The 24,636-nt window shown below is 31.0% G+C and overlaps 2 protein-coding genes across 25 annotated transcripts; both read right to left on the bottom strand.

The window, feature by feature from the left end:
* Positions 1-2,534: 2,534 nt before the first annotated feature.
* On the bottom strand, positions 2,535-3,318 carry Spase12 (Signal peptidase complex subunit Spase12). Its single transcript, XM_072897792.1, has 3 exons — positions 3,163-3,318; positions 2,811-2,870; positions 2,535-2,725 (listed from the first exon to the last, which is right to left on the bottom strand). Exons 1-3 carry the CDS (start codon positions 3,205-3,207, stop codon positions 2,543-2,545), a joined length of 288 nt encoding a protein of 95 aa, XP_072753893.1. The 5' UTR covers positions 3,208-3,318; the 3' UTR covers positions 2,535-2,542.
* A 5,853-nt stretch (positions 3,319-9,171) lies between these two features.
* LOC140668549 (prestin) lies at positions 9,172-23,995 on the bottom strand. Of its 24 annotated transcripts, XM_072897659.1 has the most exons (18): positions 23,435-23,993; positions 22,565-22,592; positions 22,117-22,182; positions 21,434-21,506; positions 21,016-21,341; positions 17,115-17,231; positions 16,382-16,543; positions 15,236-15,346; positions 14,832-15,007; positions 14,149-14,316; positions 12,990-13,094; positions 12,758-12,891; positions 12,356-12,518; positions 11,942-12,118; positions 11,554-11,826; positions 10,643-10,810; positions 10,331-10,457; positions 9,172-10,002 (listed from the first exon to the last, which is right to left on the bottom strand). In XM_072897659.1, exons 6-18 carry the CDS (start codon positions 17,209-17,211, stop codon positions 9,830-9,832), a joined length of 2,034 nt encoding a protein of 677 aa, XP_072753760.1. In that variant the 5' UTR covers positions 17,212-17,231; positions 21,016-21,341; positions 21,434-21,506; positions 22,117-22,182; positions 22,565-22,592; positions 23,435-23,993; the 3' UTR covers positions 9,172-9,829. The 24 variants fall into 24 exon arrangements, with proteins under 24 accessions (XP_072753760.1, XP_072753762.1, XP_072753764.1 ...); XM_072897661.1 differs by lacking the exons at positions 21,016-21,341; positions 21,434-21,506 and adding an exon at positions 21,990-22,073 and having other exon boundaries at positions 22,147-22,182; XM_072897663.1 differs by lacking the exons at positions 21,016-21,341; positions 21,434-21,506 and adding an exon at positions 21,990-22,073 and having other exon boundaries at positions 17,115-17,228; positions 22,147-22,182.
* Positions 23,996-24,636: the final 641 nt, after the last annotated feature.

Genomic DNA, 24,636 nt, shown 5'->3' with positions numbered 1-24,636 from the left:
AGATTGTAATAAAAGAAATAGATATTGATTGAAAAGCGGTTTGGGCGAAAAATATCTGGAGTTATAAATATATAATATCTCGATTAAAAAAAAAAAAAAAAAAAAAAAAAAAAAATACTCTACGCGACTTGTTTTGGGAGTCTTCGATTCGTTGAGAACCGGGATATCGATTACGTAGATAGATTGCTCACTGATTTTCTTGCTTTCAGGCCAATTATGAAGTTTGCTAAACAAACGGGTCTCAGTGTTAAGACCAAGGTAATGATCGAGACCGTGTCGTGTACATTGCATGCTTAGTTACAATTACATCTTCCCCTTCCCTTCTTGTTTTCATCACCGATCGGTGGGACTACCCGCGTTACACAGGAAGTAGTGCAAGTTGCATACTTAAAATATCCATCATACAGAGAGAAAGCGTTTCGTAACTCTTACACGCACATTTACAAATTGCTTGCGTACGGGGCAGGCGCGCGATTGAAGAAAAAAATGCGAAAAAAAAAGAGATTAAAATAAAAGCTGCAGGATGAGAGAGCACATTCCCATCGACGAATTCGCCAATATCCGGATTTCGATTATGTAAGATATGCCGTAGATGTGCTTCCCGTCGAATGACTTTTACCTCATCGCCATGTAAGCTCGTTATAATGCGAGTTGTTTGCGCTTGTTATTTATGGTCCAGTTGTGTTTAATACGCTTCGAGGAAAAGTATAATGATTTGATCAAAATTTTTTACGGTACGATACTTTGTTTTTTTTTTTTTTTTTTTTTTTTTTTCTAATAAACAAGACAAACGCTACGAGTATGATTTCAATTTTTATTTTTATATTTATTTTATTTCTATTTTTATGTAAATATATAATGATAGCTGAAATAGTGTATTATAAATAATACATTTGTTTAATTTGGTTATTTGAATATATATATTTTTTTCTCTTTTCTTCTTCAGTTAAATTCAAAAGTATAAAAAATAATAATTTGCAAACTTGTTTTTTTTTTTTTTTAATAAAAAAAAGGAAAAAAAAAACAATTTTTACACGCTGTTATTTAAAATGTTAGTCTTACGCGATTCAATTAGGTCTACATTGTAAGTGTAGTCTTTTACACCGCGTATCTCAGTAATTACTAACTCTGATCGAAGTCGCTGGCGCGTGAAAGTCAATTGGTGCGGCGCGATTCTGATGGAAATGATGACCTGGTCAATTCGCAATCGGAGAAAATGGACGTGATCGATGAAAGTCAAACGTTGGAGCAGGTCCAACGGGTCTCTGACCGAGACGATGATATGCCGTAATCGCGGAGAACATTTAATTGACCGACGATTTGCGAACCGGAAAGGCGATGCTGGATCAGTTGCTGCTGTTATGCTACGTTCTCTGGTATACGATTATATAAGATAGGTGGTTCCGTTACGGAAGGGAAACGCTATCGCCGCTGTAAAATTGTTGCAGATATAATGATTACGCTTCTCTTTTTCATTCCTTTTTTATGTAACCGCTCGTAACGTGTAAAGTTGAAGCGATATAACGTTGGGTGATTATTTGATTATATGATTATATATCTAGGCTTTAACGGCGTACATTTTCTGTGCTTGTATTACATATGTACGACAGATACTAATTACTACAAGAATGTTCTATGGATAAATGAAATAATATGTATTTAAAATGGATCAATCATATTCAAAAGGATCAATCATTTTTTTGGACTTGTGAGCTTTATTAAATTTAAAAATATCTATAGATTTTCTTTCCTTTTCATGTTTTTCATCTATATAGCCTTTCTCTTTTTATTCTATATTAGTATATTAAATTAAAAATTTATTTCTTTAGATTTTAATTGTAATAAGATATTTATAAACTTGTAGATATATTATAAAAAGATATTTGTCTAATTGTATACAAGATAGATAATATGTTCAAATTTTACTTTAATATACAAAAGAGACTTGGATATTACACATTATTTATAATAATTTTAATTATATTATTATTAAACACATTACATATAAGAAATATATAAATAAAGGAACTAATTATTTTTTCACTATATATAATTTATTTCAATAATAGTTTTATAATTCATTTCATATTTTTTTAATTGCTCGATTTTTTATTTATTTCTTTAATTGTTTGAGCTGACATTAAATCTTATTAGTTGTTTCTTAAAATTTTCTTAATTTATTATAATTTATAGAATAATTATTTAGTTTTGTACATATATTCTTATGCAAACAAAATGTATGTTTTTTTATTTGTGATACACATTTATACAGCCAACAAATATTATAGTACAAATAATATTTGTACATGTGTTAAATCTTACAAAAAAGATCTCTAATGTCTCTCACACTTGTTTCGATATACACTTTCATTCACACATTCATTCTCAAAGAATTTCATATCATAATTGCATAAAGACAAATGCTCAGTGGTATGTATAGATCTCCATTTTCGGCAAACAACTTCACATCAACATTGTACAGCGCGCACAATGTTTTTGTAATAATAAGCTTTCTTTAAAATATCACAAAAATATTCTGTGATTACTTTTTCTTCTTGAGTTTGGTGGTAACTTCAGACTGCGACTTTTGCCACTCCAATGGTTTGCGACGGTACATAGGCCATGGAGGTACAGTGATTAATGCTGCCATGACAAAGCCAGCACCCAAAATATAGATTGTCTGTGAAAACTGTTGAATAACGTAACCCCAGATTAAGCCAACCACCTGTAAACAAGGCAATATTAAATTTCTACGATAATATTATCAACATTTATATGTTGTTTGCATTTGGAAAAAAATCATATCATACACCAAATAATGTTATTATGACTCGCGACAATTTCTCTGCTCTGGCTTGGCCATCATAATCCTAAAACAAGTAATAGGATACATAAACATGATATAAAGTTTCCCTAAGAATATTTACATGAATAATGAGTCAAAAAATTTACATGTAAATATAAACGTAACGCTAACAAATTTACTTGATTAATATAAATTATTGTACAGAATCTATCAAGGTTCGTAATTATATTAACATACGGTGCTTGACAACCTAACCTAATCTCGTGCGATGAATAAACGTCATTTTGAACTAATCGTCAGGGGTAAAATAATTAATTTATTATTTAGCATAACCTTTGTAACATTTTGCTACTTACCATATGCGTCGGAATGGATTTGAAGTACTGCATCCACGCACTCATTGTAAATAAATATAAGAACGTGGCGGCAAGAAACTGACACACACGCACACACCGATAAGGAGATGCTCGATTCCTTCGATTTTCACGGACGTGGGACTGTGGGACGTGTCGGGCGACGTGCACGTCATCGAGCGCGCAGACGCGAAAGTCGGCTTCACGCGCACGTGCCAGCTGTCACATGCGGCGCAAATTTTAAAGCCAACTTCGAATAGATCTCTAAATTCGTTTAAATGCATAATGCACGCTCTTTTATGTTTGCGCGCGTGTCGCGCACGCTTCAGGATGTTTAGAGATGTAACACATCGATATAGCGTGCGTGCAGCTATGTCGCAAATTGCCTAACAATTTTACGGATATCTATCGACACAGGGTCGATATTATTTCTGATAAATTAGATCATTCTAATATATATGACCCTTAAATTATATATAGCTATATTTATTCATTTTGCTTATTATTTTCTATCCTTTTTAATTAATAAATTATTTAAATTATTAACAAATAAATGTTATTGTGTTATAATTTCCAATAAAATATGTTTTATTTCATTAATCTTTTATTTGCAAAGCTTCTTTTTCGATAGGAGTCGTCTAAGAAATTAATAAATATTATTTTTGAGAAAAACAGCGGAAAAATAGTTTTAAAAAATATTAAAATTTTTTGCTCTATTATTAATATTTTAGAATGAGTATTTATTATCTCTGTAAACTTTTTTTCTTATCAGAGTAATAATGTAAAAAACTAAAAAATGTGATTTTCGATAAAAAAATTGCAAAAAATGGTCTTAAAAAATCAAAGTTATTTGAATCTCCTCTTCGCTCATGGCTCAAAAGTTTTATATTTAAGTCTAAAATGTTATCAATTTTTTTAGAAAAAAATCGAAGGGGTCTCATTAAGGAAAAAAAATAATTTCGATTAAAATTGACTAAAACGATGTCAAATTATTTTTAAAAATTTTTTCAATATTTTTTCTCGAAAACTACATTCAAAAACAAAAAAATGACCACCTGATAAATGCCAATATCTTTATTCTTCTTAAAGTAATAACTATTTGAATTTTTTTTTATTAATTTCTTTTCTTAATTTATAATTATAAAATGCAAATAAAAAATATTCGCGGAAAAAAGTGGTCGATTTCGTACCCCCCATATATGATATATAGCATATATGAAATATATTTTGTCACTAACAATTAGTAAAAACGTTGCGATATTTATTAGATAATTGATTTATCACTCTCGATAACAACGCGGAATGCATGAATAACGTAAAGAGAATTTTTACGACATAATACGAGTACGCGTCGCACAAAGTGAAGTGATCGTTACGACAGTATAGTCAAGATAATATTAAACGAGAAACTATATATTTTGCCATGCTCGATGTAATATTTTATATGATTAATATCTTTGAACAGACTAGCAGCGTTGTACGCGTGACACTGTGTCTCGTAAACAAAGCGACCGGGAAGGTCGCTCCCAAGTATCTCTCTCTCTCTCTCTCTCTCACGAATGACATTGTACAGAACATTCTTTAGAAGACACTCTCGCTCACAATCAGTATTATCCTGACTACTGCGATGGTTACATCGGCTCTCATTCATGCGTATACAAATATATTACAAGGCACACGTTACACGCATTCTTTCTCTTCTTTTCCAATCTCAGCTTCGAGCCTCAATTTTTATTCATATTTATATCAACTTTTGCGCTGAGGACGAGTCAAAAAAGGAGTCGAAACGCCCGCACATACATAGTGTAAAATTTACAAATATTTGTAACTTCTTCATATATTTTAATGTTTAAGTCATAATTGTTAATTTTTATCATTTATCATTTATGACTTTCTATATTATTGTCCTATATCTATGGAACACGAATATACTTTCTATTTTTATTATTTTTAATTTTCATTATTTTTATTTTCAACTTTAATTGCTATTTCTTATTATCCTCTATTTTTCATACACAATAATTGTTATTCAGCTCTTGATGCCTATTTTTTCCCAAGTATTTATCAATTATTTAAATAATAATTATCTGATGAATCAATTGTTTAATGAAAACTTTATGTATTTGTTAACAATTAATGATAAAGGATCTTTCTTACAAAAAAACAATTATGTAAATATATTATGTAATAATCGGCTGGTAAGCAACAATGGTATGCTAATTTTCAAAAATAAATTGTCTGCATATTAAGTGTACATGTCGGAAGTATCGAGAAAAGAGTATTGAGTAATTGTTATATTACACTTTGATAGTACACGACAGTTCAAATTAATTATACGCGACTATAGTTTCAAATATTATATTAAACATGAATAAAATTAGTTTCGAGAAATTTAGAGAATAAATAGCGGCTGCAAATAAATGTGCAGTGCATGTATTTAATTAAAGTAAAAATTAATACAAATCTTAATTTAATTCCTTAAATTATTATAGGTAATATTTAGCAAAATTCAATTATGATTATGAAACTAATTATATTTTTTAATTTAATATTCAGGGACAAATAGCAAAGTGGCAGCAGAAATGCAACGGCATCGGCAGTGCAATGGCATTGTAGTAGCAGTACCATGGCAGTTCAACAGTAATATTACAACAGTGCAACGGTTGGTGAGTCGATTTTATATTTGCTTGACAAATTATTGTTTCTTTATTAATCAACGATCCTATTGATAAATTTAATAAAACTTATTCTTATCAAATCGAAAGATTTCATAGAACGTTATCTTGTTAAAAAATATAATAAACATTTGTGTATTGGAAAAATTATTCTACGCGCACATGTAAATTTACATGTGTGCATTGTTAAGGTAATTAAAATATTTGCTTTGACGATGTGCAAATAATCGCCGATAATTGAATATTACATAATCGTAATATATAATGCATATCGTTTGAATATTATTCTATTCCTTTTTTTCCTTCAATAATCGAATCCGATTAAGAAAGAAATTGCAAACGCTTTTATTTCACGGGATTCTATTCATATCGGGGCTCTCGCGTTCCATCCTCCCGTATTCATCCAGCAGTATTAATTATCGCGCGGATTTAATGAGTCATTTTTACGTGCAACTTTTGTTAGCTTTTTATCTTCAACTCAGCAGACGGAATGCATGGATAAAACAGACAGATACACGATTCATCTCGCTTCGTGACTTGGCGCGAGCCTGTATTTTTGGATTTAAATGACAGCAAGACACGACTTTCGAAAGAATACGCGCTATCAAAATCTCGACGGTGCGAATAATTGATTAGCATGCTACGTCAAAAAGAAACAAGAACGCCGTCGAATTTCTACGTTCGGTAAATACGTTCTTAAAAGTAGAGAGCCTCATAGAAATTCCCTCGTCGTCCCGGCGTTTAAAGCCGCCTCTATCCTATAATAGTGCATCTTCGACGCGACTTCTTTCGCGCACGTGCTGCATTCATAACGAATTGGCGAGAGAAAGGCGATACTTGGGTTTAATACGCGCAAAAATAGCGATTATCGTGTCGCACACGTAATTATGAAATAGGAGAATCCGGCGAATTCTCATTTTCGTGCTTGTCAGGATTTCCGAAATGACAATTATTCAGACAAATATCCAGACAAAATCTGTACAAGTAGGACGGAAATAGGTATGTTTTATATAAATTTATAATTACTTTGCATATTGATGAAATAATAAGCACGGAATATCATCTTCCCGCGATCGCTGAGACTTAATTTTTTTTTATAGAAAAGTGGAAGATATTTTTCTTCTAAGTTTTGTTAATTATTTCTAATAAAATGATATACGACTAGTTTAACTTGCCAATTTAAAAATATAACTCCTGAATCTTTATGTTAGTGTAATAAAAATTTTTCATACGATTCTTGAAATTATTTAACAAATTATATATTAAGTTTTTATTGGAAAATTTAATTCATATAATATCTAAGATTCGATTGTTTACCTTTACTGTAATTTTGAGTATAACTTTGCTACGCTGTATATAACATTTTTTTTTTTTATATACAGCTGTATATAAAGTTAAGCTTGCCATGTTGCATATACGTTCTTACACTTGATATAAAATTTATACTTATACATGATGTAACTTATTATATTTGGTGCTACTTGTAAATGGGAATTGTAAATGGGTAAAATAGTACTATGTTAGCATATGGCGATTAGAAGGATGTTAATAGTGTTGCAGTTTGAGTGCATAATTATTATGCTCATTATAATTGCATGATTGTGCACCAGTGTGTTGCCAAGTAAACGAATTTCATTTATTTAAATGAGCAAACGTATTTTGGCGTGATTTCGAAATTTTCGTGAAAACAAACACGACTATCAATATACATAAACTATTAAAATTAATAATTGTATCATATAGACATTTTTTTAAATATCTATTGATATCTATTTTAGATTATATTATTTAGAAATTTTAAAAGTTGCAATTTTTCAAGTATGCTGTATTTTGCTTTTACAAGTAAATTTGAAAATTTAGTTTTTAAATTTAAAAAGAAAAAATTTTAATTAAAAATACTTTAACAAATTTGTTTAATTTTTGAATATATAGCATCGCTAGAAAGCTCATAAAAAATGAATAATAATTACTTTCAGAATAATAATTAAAAGTTTTTTTAAAATTGTTGCATTATTTAAACAATGGTTAAACACTAAAAAAAATTATTATATGCGCGCGGCGCACTATACTTCTTTTCTCATGAAATGTTCCATATATTTTCATTGGACTTTGCCACAAGAATATTTGATCAGCCAATATGCGAGGTTAAAACAGTAGATGGTAAAATCATAGGCTTAAATGGTAGATCGTACTAAAAAAAAATGTTAAACCAAAATAATAAAGAGTCATTTATAATAAAATCTATATTTTTAAGAAATATTAGGGAAAAAAAAATAAAAGTTTCATGAGTGTATTTATTATAGAAATATAACTAACTCACTTTGAATATACCCAAGTTTATCTTAAATCCTTATATTTTAAATTATAATTTTAAACGATACATTCCCCAAGCAGTATCATACCGCTTATTGTTATTAACGAGCGAAAAAGATTTAAATAGACTGCTTCATAGAGTTATTTCATAAAGAAAAAGAATTGTATACGATTTACGTGTAATAATTTTCAGTCGTAATAAGATCTCTCTCTCTCTCTCTCTCTCTCTTAATATAATAAAGTAGATTAATTTAAGTACATTATTTTTTTTAATTAGAATTTCTTTAAATTTGTGGTGAGATAATTTTACGAACGCAACAAACGAAATAAAATTTCCATAATTAAAAATTCCATAACGAAAAATTTTGTTAATAATTATGAGCAAGAGTGTTTAATACTTTCTGACATAGGTGGCAATGAATACAAATTCACAGAAACACTTTTGACTCTTTCCCCGGAAATGCTTACTTTTTGGCTACCGCTAAAATTAGCTGTTTCATTGCATTCACTTGAAGATTACGTTCTGGTCTTTTAATTTTAGATTACTCGAATGGCGCATAGCCAAAAATCCCGCAAGCATGAGACTATGTGAGCTAATTTTTTTTTTTTTTTTTTTTTTCTGAAACTTGTTTTGCCTCAAATCTCTTGCGCGGTTGAATTTTTCTCATCTCTCTCGCGCGATATAAATTTTATTTATTTATTGTCTTTGTTTTCTTACGACATTTTTCTAAAGTTTTAATTTTTTGCAGTTCTTTTTAAACATATAGTATATAACCTAGTGCATTCAAGCGGTAATAACGACGATCATGTTACTTTCTGAAATAATCAGGACGGAAAAGGAGTCGTTGCTAGATTTATTGTTGAAAGAGTTGCCACGAATTCGTATCGCGACCGACATAAAATATTGGTTTTGTTGGACGACCTTAGGTTGGAGATTAAAAATGCTTTTATAAGCTAAATTTTAAAATACTCTTTGTAGCGTGCGCATGTAGACATATATGTATATAAAATTATTGAATATATCTTATCACTTAATAATTTCCATTTATTATTAATTTTGCTAATGAGAGAAATATTGTTACAAAGCTTCTTTATTTAGTTATTTACTCACAATGACTAACAATGACTTTGTTCTACGTGTTATGTGAATTCTAATTCTGCAACTTATGCTGTCCTATCTCTTGGTGATGAATTTAATTATCATGTGACATTTTGATGAGACATTAAACGTTGATATTTCATTTTTGTTTGTGCGCGAAATGCTACTCATATAAAGTTCATATAAAGTTCTACGTTGAGGTTCCGCGAATATAATATAATGAATCGCTATATTTTAATGCAAATATAATATTTGAGTAGCATTATAGTCAATCATTTTTATTTCTTTAATTTTATTATTATATTCTGTTCGTTTCGAGTTTAATTTACCTGCTGTGACACATAAATAATTTGCTGTCATACATTTAAGGATTGGTAACATTTTTTTTTTTTTTTTGCAAGAAACTTATTGTTACTTAAAACATATGATAAAACTGTCCATACACGATTGAACAGTCGAATACTACTCGTATTAGCCTTCTTAAATTAGCTACATTAAATAAGTTGCATCACGCAATTTAAATATTCGTGATTATAAATATTCTTTTTTTTCGTTGTCGCATGTAACACTGTGCCATGCGGTTTCATAATCTACTAATGGAGTTCTCGTAGTGAATCCGGGTGTTCCACGCAGGTATCGACTCGTTGTGAAAACGTGCGAAGTGCACCGCGTCGGCGACGGTGGGAAACATGGCGAAGAAATGATTCTCGTTGTACTCGACCAGATTGCACTTCTTCATGGTTTCGTAAACTGGACCTGTACAATATCGCAATATCGAATTTTTATTTTGAATAGAAATTAATTTGGGACATCGAAGCTGATGTAATTTCGATGAATATATTTTTATGCTATAGAAAAATGGAAAAAAAATGTTTTTTTTTTTTTTTTTTTTTTTTTTGTAATAATAGAAATCGATTTGCGATGATTCAAGTATCATCCTCCTTCGTATCTAGGATGATATTAATTAGAGAGGAATGATAGAAAATGTCACGTATGATAATATTGACTAAATTTTGCATATAATTAACCCATTGATCGAAATTACAAATGTACATGTCAAAGATTAATTTATAAATATATTTACTGGAGCAACCCGCTATGTAAACAGACACTCCTATGTTGCAATACTCATCGATGATATTTCGCATTGCATTGGCACCTGCCAGATCGATGTGCGACAACGCGGTGAAGTCCAATATGAGAATTCGTAGCTGTGAAAGTTAAAGATCAAGTGCACAGCCAGAAAGATATTTAAAGATAAGTCAATACGACGAAGATATATAATAGCTATTTATTTTAAATCAACATAGAATTATGCGTCGGATAATTTAATTTTTTTTTTTCTTTTTTACGCAAGTTCTTCAGAATTTCTTTAAATTGAATAACATACATTTACCTTGTTAATTTCCTCCGTCGCTTTATATGAGACTTTCAGACACCTGTTTCGTTCTTCTCGAGGCACTAGCTCCGCAATCTTGTATACTTCTTCGCGAAAATATTGCCTGGACGCAAAGTTCAGACTGCCAGAATAATGGAAGATTTTTATACCGGGAATTTCGACGGTCTGAAAATATTTGTTTTTCAAATATTTCTGATTTCATTAGTTGCTGTTCAAACGATTCGCTAAATTTGGTAAATCGTAAAATTCCATAAAGTTGTTCTCAGTAATAGAACGATTCAAATTATTTGAATAATTCCACAGGCTTTATAATTTTACTTTAGACGTTAAACTGAAAATTCGAAACTTCAGTGAATTATAATTCCTCAACTATATAATTCATTATATTTTTATACAATACTTACAAATTTACGTACATTGGACAATAAATATTGCGCATTACAAAAGGGAAAGAAAAAACACGATTACAAGTTACAACTTTGGAGCCCACGATTAGTAATTAAATTATTTTGATTGCTCGTAACTCTAATTTTACGTAAACAATCTACTTTTAACCCCGCGTAACTAAAAATTGCAATTACTTTGGGAAAAATTTTGACCATTTTTTTTTTTTTTTTGTAATTAAGCAACCTAACATTTTGATTAGTGCCCTTTAAGTAAAAAAAAAAAATTATCTTTGCGTAACTGGATATCGACGGGACTAATTGAGAGAATTAACTAGTGTAACTTAAAAATCTTTGAAATAAATAGAATAGCTAATTGCAAAAGTTAGTTACGAACAATCCAAATAATTTGATTACTAATCAAGGGCCCCAAAGTGGGTTGTAACCGTGTTTCCCCCCCCCCCCCGGGAAGAGAGATAAAATAATATGGGCGAAAGTTAAATAAAACTACAAAACTCTCCATACTCCTTTGTATCTTCCGGCGTCGAGATAGAGCTCAGTGCCGGGTGCTAGAGCGAGTTTACACGTGTAAGGGCATAGCGCGAAGATGAGTAGTCGCACGACGCAGAGAAGCACGCCGACCAATAAACCGTACTCTACGTCAAAAAGAATTACGACGACAAAGGTGACGGCCCAAATGCCGGCGTCTGTCTTGTCCAATCTGCAGAATCTCACAAATTCGGTGACCTTTATCAACATCCCTTTCAACGCCACCACGATTATGCTTGCTAGAACACACTGCGCATCCAAACATCGTAATCATTGTTGTTATTATACGTTTATTTGGATGTTGAATATTTCTTGGCACATCATCTAAGTATAAGCTAAATCGAAATGTCGAAATGATAATTACTCGTGGCAAAGGTTGAAAGAATGGACCGATCCATAGTAAGACGCTGACCAGAATTGCGCATGATATTAAGCTTGCCAGCTGCGTGTGTCCGCCCACAGTTTGCTGAATCAACGTTCTGGATAATGAAGCCGTGATAGGCATACAGGAAAAGAAGGAGCCTACAAGATTACCTAGTCCCTGCAAACATCCCGTTCTCTTGAGAGACACATAGATACTTTTATATACTTACTCATTTTCTTAGACACATACATAAGAATATATTTGAGGCAACGCCACATCTAATATACTTGTAGTTGAAGAAAGAAATTTAATTTCATATGATACTGAGAAAATAATTATTTTTAAAAATTTTGATATTTATTTCTAATATATATTAAAAAATAAACTAAATATTGCGATATTTTCAATGCTTACTTGTGCTACCAATTCTTGATTGGAATCAACCTCATAACCCATCTTTTGCGCGAAAATCAATGCCATAGACATCGATATTGTGTAAGCGACCATGGTAATCACGAAACTGTCCACTAAGATGTTAGGTATAAGCGACAACGGTGGTATCGACGGGACTGGCAATCTAAAAATCTTGATATTATGACAGTTGAAGTTTATCTTGACTGTTTTTTACTTTCACAGCTTGTTGTAATGTGTTTTCTAATAAATACTTTCTCGGTGAAAAGTTATAAAATATTCGAGAAATTATTTTTAATATAATCGTAAAATAAGACATTCTCTCTGAGCAGAGTGCAATTTTTTTTATTAAAAACTGTGAAAGATAAATCGATGAAATATTCAGAGATCAAAAAGTACATTTACCCCACTGGTATATCGCCGACAGTTATCACGCTATAAGTATCCGCCAGATTCATTTGCATCGATACTACAGTACCGATTACTACCGCAAGCATTTCTATAGGAATCGGGAAGGGACATAACTTCGAGACTCTTGGCTGAAATTATTTCTTCTTAGAACGCAAAATAAATTACGTATTTTTTAAATAAAAAGAATACATTTGATGTTTGCTCAAAGCATCATTATTTTACTAACCTTAAGAACTTCGTTGTTGAAAATAAGGGCTAAAATAGTAATGCCAGACAATATTATGGCGGTTATATTAATGTTGTTCAAATTGTTGAAAATGTCTATATAAGTCTGAAAAAAATTAATAAGGCGAACAATAACGTAAATTTAAAAAAGTACATTAAAAAAAATCTATATTTTAGAAAAGGGATTTTTAAAAAATGTCAATCAAATGTCAATTTCATTGTTTTTTTAATTTTATAAATAAAATTTGGACTAATCATTCGTACTATTAAATCGACTTTTCTATCGAAATAAAAATTTACTTTAGTGAAATCAATAAATAAATATGTAAATCTAGCAATACTATCGAAACGAAAATTTAATAAAAATAGCAATTTATAAAGTGACAAAATATAGTGAACACATATTTGAAATAAACGAAAATAGAAGCTCCGTTAAAATGTTATCTGTTATTTCGCGGTTTATATTTCTAAAGATATGCAGTTTAGAAATATACGCGTATTACAAAAAATCATTTATCAAAAATCTCATGCATCTTCTAATGAAAAAGAAATATTTTGATACTTTGAAATTTTTTTTCCAATAAAATTAATGCAATAACAAAAAATTGATAAAATAAAAGTATTACATTTAAAAGAATTTAAAATATATTTCCTTTCGTGCCATTTCAGGTTTTTTATTACAATAAGGCATTCTCTAGTAACAATTATGTAAAAATTATCAATTGCTATTAAAATGATTATTAGAAGTCAATGATACATTTATATTGAATTTCACTTTTGTGCATTAAAAAATAATTTGACAAAAATAATTTTTACGACTAGTTCTAACGAGATATTACATATCGCATTCGGTGCTCTAAATACTAACCTTGACCTTTTGGTTTCACGTAATCTTTATACTCGTATCACGTAATATTCTCTTAGCGTTTAAATTGCAACTTGATTGCACGGGAATATCTACAGGAAGCGTTCTTCATGATTGCTTAAATGTTTGGCGAGTGCAAACGTTACATATTTGATGACGGGAAGAAAAAAGAAAGAAAGGAAAGAAAATTCGTAAGAGCAGAAGTGTATTAGTAGCGGCGTGTGCGTCCCAGTTAGAGAGAAGACTCGACTAATGTTTGCATCGCCAAACAAAACTTAACTCTTACTGTACTCACGAGAATAAGCTTGAACGCACCCCTACGCCGTGGCAGGTCGCTCAGCCCGAAGAGATCCCTTATTTGCGATGTAAACACGTGCATCGCCGCTGCAGTCGTGAATCCACTCACGAGGCTGTCCGCAAGGAGAGACGAGATTATGCCCAAACGTAGCACGTACATTCCTAACTAGACGAAATATTTTGAGCGTTGCGCGAGAAAGCTCAAGGGAACGAAAATGTATGAACATACCGAATTGCGATTGTGGGAACAAAGTAGTTAAAACGAACCAACCGAGGCAAAATGCTAAATAGTTTCTTAAATTGAATTTTTTAAAGAGACCTGATACGGAGAAAAGAAATTTAAAATTTAAATTAATTTTTTTTTACAATTTATTTTTAATTAAAAAATTTTTAATTCTTTAAAGACAGGATTAAATGAAATTAATATATATATATATATATATATATATATATTCTTTAATAAAATTGAAAGGATACTAATTTTCTAAAAATATTTTAAAAAGATTATTTCGTTTTATTTTAAGAGTTATATTGATCTGCGCTTTTTGAGATTAAATACATGAGAGAATAGATAACTTGAAATGGCTTAATGAAGAAAAAGTCGGAGAAAAATATTAGAAGCACGGTTTTTTGTAGAAAGTATAAACAACATTCGATTTAGAATATGTGTAACGCAATTACCTGTATAACGGCAACCGTGAATGTAACTGCTGTTGCAACCTCCACCGGTGAATATTGATGACTGATATCAGAAATTGAGGTACCGTTCTCGGTTGACGTGCTATTTACCGAAATTGTCCTGCTACTGTATGTGGTAACGACTTTTCCAGTCATCATGCAGACGAGCGCGAATGTACCTTAATTAACATAGAAGCAGCAATCCTGCTTAATTACGGTACTCTCTGAATTAAGCAGCAGCCAAACGTAATTTCTGAATAAACATTGACTCGAAGGTTTGTATTAATTTAAATAATTTGTTGGTCTCTGAATTAAATTATTTTAATGTGAACAATGTTCCTTTATGTTCCGCGTTTTTTACTATTTTCTTTTTTTTTTTTTTTTAACAAAATCTGCAACACACCTACCCATGGAATTGTGTCTGGACGTGCCGAGGAAAAAATATACCAGGACCGGGAAAAAAGCCATGTATATGCCAATAATTGGCGGAACATTGCCCAAAATAGCGTACGCCATACCTGAGAACAATATTAATAAATATTGACAGTAGAGCGTGAAATAATATATATGTGTAAATTGCCGATTTCGAATAATTTAGATAGATAATGGGAAAAGCCGGTATAGTAGTTCATTAATAATCAAGCAGAAATACAAGAAATAGAAAATTTCATATAAGTCTATCTATAAAGGGTGTTAAATATTTTACATAAACTAATTAGGGGCGACAAAACAAATTAATTAGCCCGCAGTATTTGCTTAGTACTTGTTTACATTGCGTAAACACATAATGTAGTATTTATGCGAGACTCGAGACGACACGATCTGCTTCCTTTTGCCGTTTCTCGAGATAAAATTATTCTTGATAATTAATGAATATCAGTCGATTAATTAATTAATGTCCCATTTGAAATGCTCTATTTTTATTTAATCTTTTACATAAAAATAGGGCATTTCAAATTAACCTCTTGTATATATTGCTCGTTTTTCTCTTTTAAAGCATATCTATATTGCATCGTTGGCTTTTTGCTGATGAAACTCTTCTAAGTAGATACATTTTGTACAAGTCGGAAAAGAAAAATGATTCGTAAATAAATTAGGATCGAAGGTCCACAAAATTGTTAGAATTTGTAGTTTCGATAATATTTTATAGACCATCGAATATAGAACAAAATATACCTTTTCAAAAAAAGGTACAAAACATACGCCAAATAATACATAAATAGGTGAGTATTCAAACTTTTTTATGTAATAAAGGTTTGAAAAAAACGAAAAATTTAAATTTAAATTTTCAGGATCCATTAGGTACTCATGCAATGAATTTACTCGTGAAATTACTTTGATATTAATCAAAATTCATGCGACACTTTGCATGGCGCACTCTTGAAATTTAAATAAATTATTATCGATGAAATGGGTCTTATAAGCGTTTGTGAATATTAACTTTCCTTTCAAGCTAAACTTTCCAGATATTGAGCCCTTCCACCAATTTTTTATTCTACATTTATAACATTTATTATACAAGTATCATTTTGAAATCATTTAGCGAAACATACCTTGTGGAATATGCATTACAGCAACAGTAATTCCAGCAACAACATCTCCCAGAATATTGTTCTTCCAATCGTACGAAGAAAGCCAGTCGATTAGAGGTATCGATTTTTTTAAAAGCATAATTGGCTTGATGCTTTTGCATCGTCTTGACACTTCATTGCTAACTAAAGAAAGTCAGAGATTTCATGATCAATTAAATTAAATAATGACTGAAAAAATCTGTGTATATTTTAATTAGTTTTTAAAAATATAAATAAATATGACATGCAAAGTCCTCAACAATGTGTAACAGAAAGAGAAACAGAGAGAGAGAGAGAGAGAGTACTAATAATTTATAAAACAAACTTTAAACAAATTTTATTTTGTATTTTTTCAAATCTAATGGAGCTATTATTAAAGAGAATCGCGTAGTTTACAAGAATTATATAGATCAAAGCCATGAAACTTTAATTTTGTTCTGCCACAGATATATATAAAGTTCTAAATTTAAAAAAAATGATGACTTTTTTTTAAAGAATTTATCACGTTCTCTGTCAATCGATTTACTTTAACCGGTTGTACTAATAAATATAGCGGTTTATATTTCGAGTAGATTGTCCGCGTGCAGAAATTTCTCGAGAAAATACGAGCGAGTCAAGGTAAAACGCGCAAGAAAGCAGTAAAAAAAAAAAAAAAAAAAAAAATAAATAAATAAACCCTATCTCTATCCGTGCTCGAGTAGATTGTGACACTTACGGATTCTCCTGGGCTTCACGTATTTACACAAATGGTTAAGTTCGTCCTGCTGGTAGACCGGTCGTCTGACTGTCAATTCTGGAACAGTTGTCGACATGTCGTCGCTCCAGTAGTCTGCTAATGAGTAAAAATTGAATGAAAATCTTGTAGAAAGCATAGATATATTATCTATTTATTTTAGCACGTAAGGATTCAAGGCTGACAGGATTAAACTCTGTAATATAAATATAGAAGGAATCTTTCTTGTCCCACCTGTCTTAGCTCCCTGCCAAGACAAATAGTATATATTATAGATAGATGACAAATTTTCTTCTCTTGCACATACGTATTCGTACGTTTTTCTCAGCGATCGTGGTATTGTATGCACGCGAGAGAGGAAAATGCACTTCTTTTACCCCTTATTTATCTTGACATCTAATAAGCTAGATAAGCTCTATCTACGACCGATATTCATAATCTGTTCTTACATTTAAGATCGTTTTAAGTAAGGTTTTAAGATTCCATTCGGTCATCTCATTGGCTGAACGAAATCTTAAGATTACGATTTAAAACCGGACTTAATGATCTTAAGTATAAGACACAAATAGCGGAATATGTAATATGTCTATGGTAGAAAGCATTCTCATAATATTCTCGGATTCTTCTCTTGCGTATTTTCAGCCATACAAGTTAATTAATTGATTGAAACATTTATTTTACTTGAAAAATCCTCAGCATAATTTATATAGCATTTGAAACATAGGTATCGAATTTAAAGCAAACGTAAAATTTTAATTATACGTATTTTAATATTCGAAACCATGCAATGAAGAGATAGAGACTCTATGCAGAAAATAAAATTTAAACAACTGACAGCAAAATTAGCAAGTGTATAAAAGAGATTGAAATAAGATTTATCTGATTTGACAGATTACAGATTAAGCGAGGAGCATATACGCATGTTTTGTCAAATATATCGTGCTTAAAGATGTATATTTTATTAAAATGATGATTTAATCACACAATATAATCGCGAAGAATGCTCCGGTAAATGGCTAACGCAATCTATCAAGCTTGCAAGCTTTCCAGTAGGTTAAAGTTAGCGTAGGCAAATTTCGTTTGTTCGAGGTAAACCGAAACGAGTATTATGAAGAGATTAGTTTCGCATTGTCGAAAGAAATTGATCACGTAATCGATTAGATGCGATCGTGTTATATATGAAAGGATTGTTTGGTTCGATCGCGTGTGACAAGTTATATTGGTAAATGTTTACAGCCATTATTTTGGAAAATTTTGAATTGCAATATGCAATTGTAACATCAGTGAAGTTTGATTAGTTGCATCGTTGAAAATAAATTTTTCTCTCAAATGGGTGCGAAAATAAATATATATATATATAATTATTTCAGAAAATTTATTCCACTAAATCTATCATTCACTCAAAAAAATGATCTTGCAACCTCAACAAAAATTTTCTAGGTGTAAAAAATTAACTGAAACAGGTAAATTATTAGCAAATACTGTAATATTACATATATTTTTTTTGCACTTCAATTTCAATGACAGAGACAAAATTAGTGTAATTTGGACAGAAAATTTTTCCGTGATGCTTAGCTTTAAGTCCTGTTGTCAAAGACAATTATATTTGTGATTAATATTTGGCAATGGGATCTAAATTTTCTAGAGGTATTGCTAAAATATTGCTGCTATAAATTCTATACGTAACAAACAATATATTCTAATAGATACAAAAAGTAGAAATCTATCTACATTAGCAAAATATTTTTTTGAGTGTTCTTTTTAAAATTTCAAGTAAAGTATCTGCTACTACACGAAACAAAAAAAAAAAAAAAAAACGATAAATTTTAACATAATTTAAAGTTCATAAACTCAACTAAGCCACTAATCTTTTAATGATTTAAAAAGTTTGACGCAATCGAGAACAGATGAACTAAGACGTGAGTGTAAGATTACGTTCGCGTTTACACGATTAATTTAATTAAACGCGGTATCCTAATTGATTACATTCATCGATGAATATTATCGTGATTAAGTGGATTACGTGACGGCATCAATACAATTATTAGTATTTCGAATATACAAACTACCTGTTGACATTGCGAAAATGTATCTTGAAGTGTCTGGAAACTCGATTATTCGCGGTTCTGTCTACTCGTGATATGATAAGCAAACTTTCGCGAGCTAAGCAGATCTGATAACTAAATGTGCGTTTGCAACGCACCACTGGTCGGTACTAGTTGAGTTTTACCGTCGTGTAATTGGCCCATCCTGATTCAATATTTTCAATCGAGATAATTTTTAATGAAGATATTATAACGCGCGTCTATATCGGATAATACAGTTTACATTCAAGACTTTACATTACTTATTGGGTTCAGTCGAGTGTTAATTGAGATAAGTAGTCTTTGAGATAAGTAAATCATGATGGTAAGAAGAAACAAGACGTTTAATGTCAGACATCAATAGATACGCAAAGACGTCAATTAAGACGTTGCAGTAACAGTAAGAATAATTATTTCATAACGCATCAAATAATACGCGAGAAAATAGTGACGCAATTTATATATACATTATTTTTTAAATTTATTATATCGGATGAATCGGATTAAAAGATTAGTGAAATTTAGAGTTTTTATTAGCAGTTAGATAATACGAATAAGTGTTAAAACAGAGAAAAGAGAATGACGTCTTTATATATTTATATTATTGTGCATCGACAACTTATTTTTTTTTAAGATTCAGTTACCACGATATACAGTTATTTCTTATAAAAATGTAATAAACAAAGTGTGTCGTTATTTTTGAAAATATATTACAAAATATATTGAACATTATTGTAAATATGAGAAATTAAGAAATAGATGGGGATTTCATATCCTAAAATAAAGCAGATTTATATTATTTTAAGAAATAAAAGCGCATTTAAACAATTATTATGCATTCACGTTGTTTCAAATCGATTTAATACTTAATCATTTATCGTCTCAAACTTACCGTAATATGTGATTAATACATATCATTCATTGCAATAATTAGTAAATAAAAAAAAAGTACGAAACAGTATAGCCTTTGCGGGGAATGAGTGTGGCGTGATCGAATCAGATATCCGGTTAACTGGACTCGATTTTACTCGCGGGCCAACCACCATTAATTCGATAATTAATTAAATATACGCGGCTTCATAGACCACAAGTGCACGCAGCGATAAACGAACGCATAATGCAATACGCGGTTCTCTATCTATGACAGCGAACACGTGCACCATATAACGAATTTGAAAAGATTAACAATCACTCTATGACGTATAGCATTCTCGCTGGAATGATATATCATCATATATCGCATGTTGCGAGAAAACAAATCACACGGTAACACAGACACACATCTTTGTCAGCCTCGTGTACCATCCCAATTCGATCACGTTAGTGTCAATAATAATTGACGAGTTTAGTGTATTTTTGAACTGCCTTTCCGAATTCATCTGCTGTCAAATTACGTGCATATTTATAGGGAATATATTGACAGTACGTTGAGACATCCGTCATTAATTCTTCTCAATCATCGTATTGTCATGAAATCAGTGCGTGAAAAATTAACACTCCCTCTATATTTTCGGAACAGTCTCAAAAAAAAAAAAAAAAAAAAAAAAAAAAAAAGAATTATAATAAATAATTTTGAAGGTGTATATACACATACACTTGCACGACAAATTTTAAAAATTTATTGTCATAAATAGAGAGGACGTTTAATTGGTTAATGACACACAATTTATTGCACTTAATCTATTTATTATCCAACCATCACCAATTAATCTATTTAACATGGAGTACTTTTTTCATTATATTGAAATAGATAAAATTATCACAGTATAGGTAAAAATAAAAATATTCTCTCTTCGTACCTATATATTTTTAATAGTGGACGTTCTTCTCAGGCAATTTTGCAGAGAAAGTGCCAGAGCCGAGAGTATCGTTGCGTGGTAAATTGAAGCAAAGGGGAAGAAAATAAGAAAACGTGTATACGATAATAGGATTTGTTATTGTTGCCCGAAGAGATTCGTTTCACCGATTCGTTTTCTTGCGTAAGATTGTTTCGATTCCGCACTAACGGGTCGATCTTAGAAGATAGGCACTGTTGTCGGTCTCGTCGCCGAAATTTCACTCCTGCGGAATCTCGAGGGAATTCACCCGATCACGTCAGCCGAGTTTACCGCCCGGTTTATTGGCTCTAAACAGTAACGGAGGCGTTTCTGTGAGCAACACACAGTGAATATCGGTCAGATTTCTCTTGATCTTGAGAAATCACGAGGGCAAACGCACCGATATGCGACGAGAGGCGCGCAGGTTTTTTTCCTCCTCGTCGCGAACTCACAGCGCGGTGTCTCAAGGTGTGCTAGACATTATGGCAATCACTTAAAAAGTTTAAATTAATAACAGTAACGGCAGTAGAGAGCAAAGTATAAACGGAAATAAAGATGGTAGTTGAGAACGATTGAAACAAAATCAGTTTATTAACAATTAGTCGAAATCTATGAATATGTTGTGAATTAGTATAAACTCGAACGTTTCGAGCTCATTAATAATTAAAAAACTAGTGAGTACAATATCGGTCGCAATAAAAAGTCATTACAAGTATGATTGAAAAAATAATAAATAATAAAAAAAATATAAGTAGGACAATAACGGCGTTAATCAGTCTTCTGAGAATAATTTGCAAAGTGTCAAGCCAAGATGATATTCCTAGATATAGTTGTAATTTGAGACTAGTGACTCTAATTCAGTACCAGTTGAATCCTGCAAACGTTATGGATGTTCGTATAGATTAGTTAAGAGTAATCAAAGTCTTTACAGTAGAAATTATAAAATGGTTACTTACGATGTCCAAGTATTCTACACAAGCGTTAGAAAAACCTTGACTTGAGCAAGTGTGCGATTTAGAGGACGATCGGTTACTGTCAAACTAAATAATGAGAGACGTGTTTATATGTATACTGTGTCTTTACCTAAGATATTTTTGGGAGCGTGTTAATTACGTCACGATACGTGTTCGGTAAGTTTTCCGTGTCCGTCTGCAAATTCAAACCGTTCTTTTAATAAAGAGCATTTCGGAGATAAGCTTTTTATTATAGAACGAAACTTGATCAAGAATCTTAACATTCATCCAATCGAAGTCGTGATTATATTCTAGTCTGTGATTCGTGATTACGGAGTTATTAGTGGTATTTCTATTAATATGTCGTTTGTGTTGAGAAACTCTGGTTTTTAGCATTCGAGATGTTCACAATTATTACAGTTAATTTTATATACTTGGTTTTTGAATCCCTCGGAATAATATCTTTATGGACTTTGATGAATTTATTCATTTTATTAAGGCTCGCGAGATGTATTACGGCATTTAATCAAATTTTCTCATTATTTATGTCATGATAAAAGGTATTAAGCAAAACGTACCTTCCTCGCTTGTCAAGCTGGATCTCAGCTGAAAAAGAAAAACATGATTTTGATAATACGAGGCGCCATCGATGGTGATACAAATACAAATAGACATAACGATAAATTGAAAGTGTATTTAATTTCTTGAAATATTTTTACAAACAGGAAGAGCAGCAAAATCAGAGATAAAATTCCACAGATTTGATACGTGCTATCGAGTTTCCGCCCGTGGCACGCATGCGTGCGCGTGAGCTCGTTAGTATGTTAAATTCGTATGGTATATTTGCGTGTACTTGAACTGAATTTCGTTCTCTGATATCAAGCTCTCGAAGAGCAAACGATCAGTTTAACAGTTATACTGTAGATGTTGAAATAATGTAAACGACGATTGCAAACATTTCGCATGTTTGATCGCTCTATTGCACGTAGAGGGAATCTAAATTTATGTACTTAGGCTCGTATAATTCTCAGCTTGCATAATGATATCACAAGCGCATTCTTCGTAATAAATAAATATGGTTTACAAGAAGCAGAAAATCATATTCATAGTTGTAGAAAATATACACACTTGTCGTCTTTTTTAATTTCTCGATTGTATTATTCCTACGTATATATGTGCATAATTACGTCACCATAATTACATCATCTGACACATATATATAACACCCATGAGTATATTTTTGAAGCAGAAAATCAAATTCGTATAGTTGTCTGTAGAAAATATACACACTTGCAGTCTTTTTTAATTTCTCGATTGTGTTATTCGAGTCTAGGTATGTGCATAATTACATCATCTGACATATATAACACCTATGAGTATATTTTTTTTGAGGGAAGAGGCGTTCTTTTTCTTTTACATCAAAGTTTCGCTCTCGGAGTATTACGTACCAGATTTTCCTCGCTGATTGACTGCTTTCTGGACATTCCCATTGTGTCGTTGTCGTAACGTCCGTACACTGTATTATTTGTTACTTGACTTGTAGCTAATAACCTCTCTTGTTACTGTTCTTCACGATAAGTTTACTCTATTGCTTAGGGCGTTAACGATAAAACTGGCAGTCGAAATCGATTTTATCTTAATCTTATTTTATTTTTAATATTTCGAACACAAATATCATTTATAAAATATGTAGTTGTCGGTGGCACTGCTGTACTTACTACATGCTTTTCTTCTTGTCCCCGATAAGATTCTTCTCGTCAATTTGCTCCTGTTTGCGCAGACTGTGATGATCGAAGCACTTTCGGCGCATGATATCGTTAAAGAAGATAATTCAAAGAAGCATAAACACACGAGCATAAGCGATTATGTTTGGTCTTTCATTTAACAAACAAACATTTCTCTCGATTCATTTGCCTCTTTAAACGTTAATTGACTTGTTGTTTTTTTTACTTCAATTACCAGATCCAACTATAAAGACCAAGAAACGTGTATAACTTGGTAGATTAATTTATACGAATTTATATCCGCATAATAATTGCACATTTAACCAAATAATTATCTTTTAATAAATTTCTATTCTAAATTTCGTAAGAAAGTTATGTATTGAATAAATAGAAATAAAAGATGAAAATGTAATTTAAACTGGCGTTAGCTATTGTTTAGTACATTAAAATGCAAAAAAAAAAAGATACGATAACTTATTTTTAATATTTGAAATCATCAGCAACTGTTATTTAAAATGAATTATTTGTATCATTGTGACGTGTTGTAATCTTTTATCACGTTCGTATGTAAGCACAAGCGGTGCCGCCTCAGTTCACCAACAATACGATTTATTTACATCTACTTGTTTGCTGTTTTTATCAGCCGTGATAAACTTCATGACGTCTTCAAGTAAATGTGTAATTTGCCTCGTTCGGAATAAGTATATGCAAGGTTAAAAAATTTCTTTATTCTAGGAGTGTTATTTAATTTGATAAAAATTGCATGTTATTTTAATTTATATTCTTTAATTTTTTTATAATTCTTAACAACGTTTTACAAAAAAATTTAAAAATTTTGTGTAATACTTACCAAATGTAACATATATAATTCATATGTTTATACATATATAAAATTTTAGATTGAATTGGAATTCAATAATTGAGAT

This window comes from Anoplolepis gracilipes, chromosome 8 (assembly GCF_047496725.1).
Source record: "Anoplolepis gracilipes chromosome 8, ASM4749672v1, whole genome shotgun sequence".
NCBI lineage: Eukaryota > Metazoa > Arthropoda > Insecta > Hymenoptera > Formicidae > Anoplolepis > Anoplolepis gracilipes.
This window is presented reverse-complemented; position numbering and strand designations above follow the sequence as displayed.